At 39.8% G+C, this 10,043-nt stretch overlaps 1 protein-coding gene across 1 annotated transcript in view; it reads right to left on the bottom strand.

Annotated features, from left to right (window-relative positions):
• The window catches only part of OTOGL (otogelin like), an 85,660-nt gene extending 75,872 nt beyond the window's left edge, over positions 1 to 9,788 (bottom strand). The window contains exons 1-6 of the mRNA XM_027896092.1: positions 9,668 to 9,788; positions 7,824 to 7,881; positions 6,072 to 6,170; positions 5,249 to 5,403; positions 2,485 to 2,606; positions 1,136 to 1,341 (exon numbers count right to left, since the gene is read on the bottom strand). Coding sequence (XP_027751893.1) covers positions 1,136 to 1,341; positions 2,485 to 2,606; positions 5,249 to 5,403; positions 6,072 to 6,170; positions 7,824 to 7,842 — 601 coding nt within the window. The 5' untranslated portion in view covers positions 7,843 to 7,881; positions 9,668 to 9,788. The remainder of the gene's footprint in view (positions 1 to 1,135; positions 1,342 to 2,484; positions 2,607 to 5,248; positions 5,404 to 6,071; positions 6,171 to 7,823; positions 7,882 to 9,667) is intronic.
• Between the last annotated feature and the right edge of the window lie 255 nt (positions 9,789 to 10,043).

A 10,043-nucleotide genomic window follows, 5' to 3' on the forward strand; every position in this document is an offset into this window, starting at 1 on the left:
CCTGGTCATCCAGCCAGTTCTTAACCCAGCACAGAATGCCCCTGCCCAAGCCATGGGCTGCCAGCTTTTCCAGAAGTACATGCTGCCAACTTTGTCAGGCTTTTACAAAAGATAATATATTTAAAGATCCTGAAATTACTACTTTTTAGAGATCATGTGAATTCATTAATTCCACCAAATACCATTTTTCTCTATTATTAAACATCACCAGTTTAAACTGGTTATTAAACATACCATAGCCTGATGTGCAGAAGTTAATGCACAATACTTACTGCTCTCATTGCAGAAGGGGTATGAGAAATTTATACTGGGTAGATTTTTAAAGATTATGTGAAGATAGGTACACTGAGTCTTCCTTCATTAAGAAAGTTAAAAAGTTCCATTATCAACCATAAAAAATGGTGAAAACAGTTGGTGAGGCAACTTTTGAGACCTAAGAACATGCAGAGCCATGGGGCTAGGTTCTCCTTGCAGTTAATGGTAACAGTAAAATAGTCCTATCTTGGTTTTATAAGAGACTAAGAAAAATATTCCTCATATCCTCAAACTTGTTCTTTTTCTTTTTTTTCACATTAGTTGCAAGTAGGACAAAAGTCCCCATGGAATATTCCCTACATGGACTACAGAATACAAGTTTAACTCATCTCTGCCTCAGACTTAGCACTGGGCAGCTCCTCATCCTATAGTGTAGTTGGAGAACCATAGGACACCATAGCAACAAGGAGGTACAAGGAACTGCCTGGAAACAATTTGGAAACTTGCACATTTCAACTAGTATTTTTATGATGCTGATATAAAAGAATGACTTGAGATGGTGCTTTTCTTTTCATCTTTAAACACAGATAAAACCACAAACATTTGTTTATTTATTTATTATTTGAAGGTAATTTCATCAGCTAAGATAAACATAGCCCAAGTGCTTTGTTGAGCAAGAAAAGGCTTAAATGCAAATATAAATTATTTTTTAAACTCCAACTTTTTCCATTTGAATTTTGAATGATGAGGAGAAGCAAAAGTAGAGCAGATACACTATTTGACTGAAATAACTGAAAGAGGACTCTTCCTTTTTACAGCATTATATTTAAAGTTAATACAGAAGTTGTTCACACAAGTTAAGGGTAAGCTATTTACTTACTATTTTGCAGTATCAGGTCATCATATTTATTGCCATTAAAATTTCCACAAAGGCCACAAGGTTTTCCCTTATGATCTTCTGTCAGCTTAATATAAATACCAGAGTTTCCATCCCAAGCAAGAGAAAAACCAAATGTAGTCTTCACCAGAATATAGTCAGCCAGTCTCTCAAGAAAAGAATTTCCAACTGTCTGAGGCAACATTAATCTAGAAAAACATAGTCTGCTTCAAAAATCTCAGATAAGATGAGGTTCTTGCTAGAAAAATACCACATAAAACACCACCACCTAACTCACTAAACCCTTTTACCCTAGTGTATACAGTCACTCCATTCAATTCTTCATCATGTTTTTATTATCTTTTCTTCTGTTTACTTCTTTATATCAACCATCAAAAACGAATGCTTTTCTGTTGTATATACCTATCAGTTGTACCAATTACAAGCCTGAAAGGAGAGTGAATCTTCCCTTTCAAAGCCCAGTTCAGCACGCTAAGGAATACTTGACTTTACGAGCATGCTGCATTGGACAAGAAGCTCTATAAAGCTATGACCTTCTGGGCACTGGGTCATCACTGGGTTAGACACTTGCAAATGGAGAAACTTACAGCACAGAAAATACTACTGACAAAAAAGTTGTATGCCGTCCTCCCTTGGTCAAGAAAATAATAAGCACAGATCTAATCCTCATCTTGCAAAGCTGCTTCTGTTGGGTTGAACAGTACCATTGTAGCTATCAGTCTCAGACATTAATATCCACATTAACTCTCTGAAATTTTCTGTAATTTATCAACTAGTAAAATAAACTTCTGATAGCCTTGAGCTCATCTTTTTACTTATTAAAAAAAAAATAAAAAAAAAGGTAAATTTTGGAGTTTGATGTACCACAGAGAAGTTTTGTGGAGTTTGTGCCTCAAGAGGGCTTAGAATCTTTGTTTTAACCAGCTCAGACTCATCTGAAGGAAGATCATGTCTTGTACTAGCTACAGCTACCAAGAATAAATAATTACTGCCTTGTTCAAAATGGCATCAGGATGCACCAAGGATTAGCTAGGGCTGCCTGACACAGACTTCATCTGTACAAAGTAGGGATGAAGAATTGTTAGGTTACAGTTGAGAAGCTGAACACAAGGTTAACGCAGGGAGTGTGTTCTATTCTCTCTCAGGTATTACATCAGTACTTTTACATCTGCTCCCACTAGAGCTCTGTCAGTCCCAATATAGAACAGCAAGGGATCAATGCAGACATAGATTGAATTATTTTATCTGGAAGGTGTAAAAAGCATCAATTTCTCTAACTCCACATCATCTTTTTGCAATAAATTACTAAACCACACCAGAAGAACACTTACCTGATTCCATTTTTTCTTACTTCATGGCCTGAAATACTTATTTCTTCCTGGTTTGAAAAAAATAAGCTGATGGACCTCTGACAAGTATATACAGAACCATAACAGTGAGGACTGTTATGAACCTTAGATGGGAAAAATATACACACAATAAGAATAACTGTTTGTTCTCAATAATTTCACAGCATTTTTCATAAATTCATACATGATATTTTACATTTCTATGCTCCAGTTACTAAAAGAGCTTTACAAATAAATACTTGAAATACTTAAAAGTCACAATTGCAAAGATATGCAAAACCAGGAGTTCATGCTAGCCAATACTAGTGAGAAATAGAGCAACTAGCACAAAGCATCACATGACAGAGATTTGAATACTGGATGAAACAGTTAGGTATTTTACGCTGATGAACTTCGGGGACACTATAGTGAGCTACCTTATAGCTGCCAAAGTAGGAGTTCCTTATTTGCAAACACCCCTCTTGCTCTGTTTCTAGAGGTCTGGTCTGTAAGACAGAACTACAAACCAGTACAGAACGTCAGCATAATACCAGCACTCTCCCTGCCAGCTGGGACTCGTACCAACTGAATATAACACGCCTCCCTGAACCACTCAGGATTTTTTGAGATTTTGAAGTGCTCCCACAGACTACTGCAGGTAACTAATTTACATGGATCTGTTAAAATCCATTCTGCACTGGCTTTCCAGCCCTGCTAATGGAGAAGGGTAGACCTTCCTGAAGTGTGCTTTTGTCCATCATACATGTATAGCATAGTGAGCAAGGGGATTGGTTGGAGTCATATATCAGCTTCTCTATCTCGAATACAGTAGTCTCGGGACTTGAAAACAGTGTGGTTTTGCTTGAGCAAAACTTCAACGGCTTTCATCAATCTCTGTGGGGTTGAGCCACCCCAACCTCTGGGATGTCCTATAGTGCTTAAAAAGCCTGAGAGCTTATTTTAGACACCACTAAAGAGAGAGGGGAAGGTGTTTTGAATCTTAGATGCCTATCATTACCTAAATTAAAATGTAGACAGAGTTTAGATAACTCATATATGACATGTTACAATGTGTGTCAACATTCTTTGAGAAGGATGGGAATTGCATTACCAGTTTACTTGACAGTACTGTGAAGCTAAATAAATTCATAACTGGGAACATTTACCAGTATAGTAATGGAGGCTGTAAAAATACCTTTTGTAGAAAATATCTGTACATCACATACAGTGCTAACACATACTTGAATTAATCTTCCTTAACTGACACTTAATCCTGGAAGTAAGAACCAGTTAGTTTCTTCAAGCGAAATAAACCAAAGCAGGAAAAGCATTAAGTGTTTTTACATGTATAAAAATAATCATAATTAAAGACAACATAAATGTTATTAGTACTGACAGATGGATTCTCTGTAAACCCAGTCTAAGACAGAAACACAATCAAGGAAAACCAAAATAATTTTTGTGGGTTTTTTTCTCCTCTTGAGAGGTGGATTATTAAAGTCAGAAGGACCTTAATGTGAGGATTTGGCAAGGTTTTTGTCTCTCCATTGCCCAGTCTGTAGAGACTGCAGTCTCACATTACTCATGAATTTGCTGAGTAAACATTTTCAGTTTTCAGTAAAACATGACATTTTTTCCAGCAGTTGAATGGAAGCTTCTCTCTTTCCAGAGCAACTGAATTCCCTGACATACTGATTCTAGATTTTAATATAGTCTTCAACTTGGCTACAGCAATTTCTGAAAACTCCTAACAGTTCAGAGCTGCATATAGAATTCAAAGAATTAAATTATATTGTGGAAGGTAGGTATAACAGCATCTCTCTATATCTTCAGTAAATAGAAATGGCAGTTTTAATGGTAGATTTATCTTCACTAAGTGCTGTTATCTGAGGGAAGAGGAGATCATCTGTTTATAAATAAAGAAAGTCCTCAGAGCAGAAATCAGTCTGTAGATCTGCCCTCATCCTTGCAAGCACTATACCCACCAAGAACTCAGAACTAGGATCCCTCTTGTCCCCTTTTCCCTGCCCAGTCAGCACTAAATCCCAACCACGGTGTATAAAGTAATATAATGAGCTTGTATGCTCTCCCCACAGTAACTAACAGCCTGATAAAAAGGGCATCTTTCTTCAAACGTGGTATAGGTTTGAACTCTCCCTGACCCAAAGCCATTAACCACAGATACCCAGCAACTTGAAGAAATTATTAAAAAGAGTGCCTTCCATACATAGGTCAAGATGAAGGCTTTTGAGCTGTTAATCTTCTCTGCATGACTTAGAGGTAACCCAAAATTAGAATGTAAATCCCCAGAGGGGACAGGATGGGAGAGCAAATCCCGTCGGCTTGGGAGGCAGATCTTCACAGCACGTCAGTGGATGCAAACTGGGGCCAAGTATGCTCAGGTGCCTGGCAAGTGATAGCTGTTTGCACTTTACTCCGCAAATTAATGTTTCTTACAATCTGATAGCTTCAGTTCATTGAAGTTTCCAAGGTTTGCTTTGAGATCCATGGTATCTCCAAGAAGGGAGAGCAAAAATCCCATTAAGGGTAGGAGGAGTAAGAAATATTCTTTTTAATATCCTGACTCTATTGATTATAATTTCAGCAGTATTTTGAGTTACTGTACATAGGTTTAGACATTTCCAGAAGAATAGTTTTATATCTAAGTAAGCAACAACCAGTTTGGTACATTTGCTGTCTCTCTACTTACTCATTTACTTTTATATTTACTTACATACCTATTTCTAGTGTATGTTCACATACTTACCCAAACAGTGTACTGGGGTTCTGGAGTACTGCAATCTTTTGCAAAAATATAGGAGCAATTTCCTGGGAAGTAGTAGTAGATGCCATCAAATGTTTCAAAATGATACTGTCCCCACGACTTGCAAATCCCATCTCGGTCCTTACCAGTGTTAGGTACTGGAGAGAACATAATGACTTTATAACAAGCACTGTCATAAAAAATTGACAGGTGTCACAGGCATCTATGAAAGTAGGAGCTCAGAAAGGAAATAAGAGCTTAAAAAGGAAATACATAGAAAGTACAAAAGATAAACTCATTTCTTCAACTTTAAATGAAGTCAGTACTTTTTCTTAATCTTTAGTCTGCAGTTTTAACCATGTGCAATCATCATTAAATTTTTTATTTGCTTCAGTGGAGACATTTTAATTACAAATAGAGGCAAAGGATTTAGATATCCTGCCAGTCCTGGAAGACAATTCTTGTTGATCCCTACACACAGCAAATTCCAGAAACTAGTGCACTGAAATAGTTGGCAATTTTATTTGCAGTAAGTCACTGTTCAAAAAAAAGGCAGTGGCTTTTTGGTTGTTCAGCTAACTATAAAAAAACTGGCTGGCTATGGATGCAATATGCAGTGATTTGTCTATTATGGTATCTGTGCACTATTACAGCCCAAGTGCTAAAATATAGGCATTCCTGCTCTCCATACATCCCTAACACTCCTAGCTACTTGTTGAATGAGAGTCTTACTACAGAGGAATCACAAATATGCTGCTAATGGTATTGTTTTCAAAAGCTGCATCTCCTTTGAAGCTGAAGCTAAAACCTTTGGCCCAAAACTTACCAATTTGGCACCTGCTTCCTTGAGCCTGAAATAACTGACAGTCACAATCACCTGCCTCTGTGCAGGCTGCTCCATTAAGGCACTCCTGAGGACATGAACCTGTAAGCAAGCACAGCAGCCTTTTAGTAGATACAGTATTTTGCAAACAAGCTGTGAGATCCCCATTAAATCTGTTTATTGTTAAATCACAAGCAGATATATTAGCTGAGAAAATTAACCAATAACAATCTCTATTTTTTAGCATTACTTAATTTTATCCTTTGTGTTCCTTGGTTAAAAGAGAAGCAAGGTTCTCTCTCTTTTGGTTTGAGACTTGTAAACTAACAAAGGAGCAAAAGGTCAACCTCCTCCCAGCAAACAAAAGGTCAAGTTCCCATGTAAAGAAATCAAATCCCAGTCCTGCTGATCTCAAAATACTCAGGACACAGATTATTCTAATTGACTAAATTCAGCATAATTTATACATATGTTCACCTCCTCCCTCCTAAGCATTACAGCAAAGGGTACATTCAATTTATGATTAGTCCAGAATATATAATTTACAGAGTCAAAACCAGTCATAAACAACCTTCCCCACATGCTAAAAAAGTCAGTTAAAAGTTTTTTTCTGCTTAAGAGGTGACTGGAGTCAGAGACTTTAGATTCCATGGGAATGGCTTGTCTTATGTTATAATTAGTAATTCTTTCCAAAAGCAGTTACATTAAAGGGTTTTATAGTGTGTTTGAAAGCTAAGACCTCCCTGTCATTTACTAATCATCGTTGAGGGAGGTCTAAATCATAATTCTCCAAAAGTGGGGAAGAAAAGTAGTCCCAAAGCAAAACTTCTTCAGGTTTTGTAGATAGTTGTTTTTCTTATTCGAGAAGGATTAAAACCCTACATACAAAAGCTTTCAGTGTTGCTGATGTAGATTAAAAAAGCATTGCGCAAAGCAGGAAATAAAGCTGCTAGTGAAACTGCATGGGAACAAAATGGGACCTTTACATTAAAGGTACACAGAAGCTACCAACTATTATGAACATCATCCTTCATTGTGAAAATTCCTTTGAACGCTTACCTTTGAATTTTTTCCATTTAAGAATTGCTTTCCAAACATACACAGATATTCTAAAAATACTGACAAAGCAGAAAATATTGCTTCTAGAACAGCACTAATGTGGAAAACTCCTTTGTTGTTGTTAGAATTGTGAGTTGCAAAGTTGCATATATCCTTTTACATAGAAAAATGCAATAGAAAGCACTTACACAGGCATTTTACAGGTAGGATACCAAAATCCCAACCCAAGTTGAATACAATGAACTTTACTGTAAAACAACTTCTGTAACTTGGGCCTCCTTTACATGTTTGTACAATGCTTAAAACTCTCCAGGAGCAGATGCATGTTCATCGCCTGAGCACTCCTGTCCCTTTGCACAACCAGTTACATGCCTCTCTGACATACCTACATCCTCTGCCAAGACCAGAAAAAAGTGGCAGAAAAGAACAGAACTAAATTTTTTTAAAGAGGCAACATAAAAGTATTGGCTTAGTTGGCTGTTCAGATTTGGTTGTAAGGCCTTATTTTGAAAGGACAATTTTACCAGGAATTTTTTTTAATTTAACATGGGTAAAATGAGAAAATGAGACAGGGTGGGATTTTGTAGGGGACATAAAGTAGAGGGCTTCCACAGCCCATGGTAACACAGGGGAGCTGGTAAGAAGGCATTATTTTCAGCACTCTCTCCTCCCAAGTGTGAGGAGCACAGCACTCACCTCCTGGTGGACTCTGCATCTGGGCCCCATGAAGGTGCGACCAAGAGGCAGCTTGAACCTGTCAGAGAAATTCGAAAGCAAAATCAGGGTGTTTGTGGTTTACAAATGAGCTGATAAGAGCCTGAGGCCTTCACCCAAACATTGGGTTGGGACTTCTAATACAAACCATCAATTTGCATCTCAGCCAGCAAGGTGGAGTTGTGGGTTCTGCAGGAGGGATTGGCAGACTGGGGAGGAGAAGCACGGGTTTTGAGGGGATGGGAAAAGGACACAGCTGTGCTGTGAGATCACTGCTTGCTTTTCCTCATGCCCTCCAGTTCCAGTGAATCACTGGGGCTCTACCTGGGAAGTTTTGCATTTCCATTTAGAAGTAAAAGTGAAGGGACAGAGAACAATCTGCTGCTTTCACTTCAGTCAAATACCCATAGCTGGGGAGCTTGAAGATGTGACATCCCTCTATATCATCCTCTCCCCTGACTCATGCTCTGTACTGCACCCTGATCATCCCACTGTGGCCGCTCTAGCTGCAATGGATTTCATGTCCTCCTTGAGGTCCTTCAGAATTGCGTTTTGGTTCATCCCAAACAAAAGAGAAAGTGGATCTGCCTGAGCTGCTTCCTTTTGGGGAACATTAGGAGCATCAGACTATGAGGAAGCCCTGGGTCTGACCCATCACTCTCCTACTGCAGCTTGTCACGTCACATTGTTCCTTCCAAGAACTGATCCCATTCCAGGCTGAAAGTACTCTGGGGCTTTTTTCCCCAACTAGTATGACTGAAAAGTATAGCAGGGTGAAGTGCTCAGTAGTTACATATTTCCCACTTACATTTATTCATGTCCAGTTTAAATCCCCTCTTTTACAAATCTGGGCCCTTTAGTTTAAACAGCTACTCTTCCCTCTGTTTTTTGTTTATTTCCTATGTGATACTCTGTGAGAAAAAGTTACCCTTCTGTGCTCCCCGCAGACATAGGCACCAGCCTTTGGCTGCACAACGAAGTACAAAATTTGTTTTAGTCTTTGCTTGCAAGCTATTTTTTCTTCCCTCTTGATACCAGTCATTCTCCATGTCTGGAGCTTGAACTGATGGATCTGAAAGTGAATGGCACCATGAAAGGAACACGCTAGGTTAAATCTTGCTCATTGCCTCTTACATTGACATAACTAAGTAGCATGATCTGTCTAAAATCAACCTGAAATGGATTTCATAGAATCACCACCTGGAAGACCCCCACACCAAAATTATTCCTGGTTACGATGGCCCACTGCTAGCTGGAGAGGGTCCCTTCCCTCCCTGCACAAGACCCATTTTCATTTTCCCTGATAGCTACTCCAAACTGCCCGCCTCAGGAAGGTGGCTTTTGGCCCTTGTGTTATTTTGGGGCCGTAAAGCGTCCTTGGCGCAACAGCACTTCCACACTGAGGCCCCCTCCAAGGACACCACCAGTCCGCTTCCCTCAGAGGCTCGGTTCATTTTAGCACAGCATTTCACACCCATTGCCTTCTGACTCAGTCAGGGGCACATAGATCTCAAAGGGACTTGGAAAAAATCAGCCCTGGTTCGGCTGCAGGCTCCTTGCAAAAACCCTGAGGAGAGACAGTCTCCGGCTTCCTGCCTACCCCATCAAACAGGGTTATAACCCTTGGCTGGGCTCCATAACCCAAGTGTATACCAGTGGGGGAACGAGATTTCTCTGTTTACTATTACATTTCAGTGCAGCATTGCCAGGATGCAACACTGAGGCAGCGGGGGCCGAGGCGATAGGAACCAGGGCTGCGCTGGAGCCACCATCGCACCACATGCGTGAGGGAATCTCGCCAGTGGTGCAGCCACTGTGCCTCTCACCAAACACGAACAGCTTCCCAGGACATTCTGTTCAACTCTCACAAAAGACAGAGAGAGACATGGCGGGTTTATTTCCCATGGTGTGCGTCAGTCAGCTCATCAGGGAAGGTTGCCCACAGGGTGCTCTGCTGAGAGTGAATGAAGGCGTGAGGCTCCGGGTCAGTCGGGTCTGGGCAGATGGGAACTAGCTGCTGTTCCTCACTGTCCTCCTGTTACCGCAGCCCTTCTCCCCACAAAGGCTCATTTGTAAGGATGGCAAAAGCCCAGAGCAGAAAAGGGAGGAGGGTTTTCCCTCCCTCCCACTTTTGGAGGTATAACCTACCTCGGCTGTTACAAGATCTCTTTTCTGTCGAGTTGCATTAAACTCACTTCTGAA

The sequence above is a fragment of the Empidonax traillii genome, unplaced genomic scaffold (genome assembly GCF_003031625.1).
Source record: "Empidonax traillii isolate 1590-97213 ecotype Southwest subspecies unplaced genomic scaffold, ASM303162v1 scaffold477:size924519, whole genome shotgun sequence".
Classification (NCBI taxonomy): Eukaryota; Metazoa; Chordata; class Aves; order Passeriformes; family Tyrannidae; genus Empidonax; species Empidonax traillii.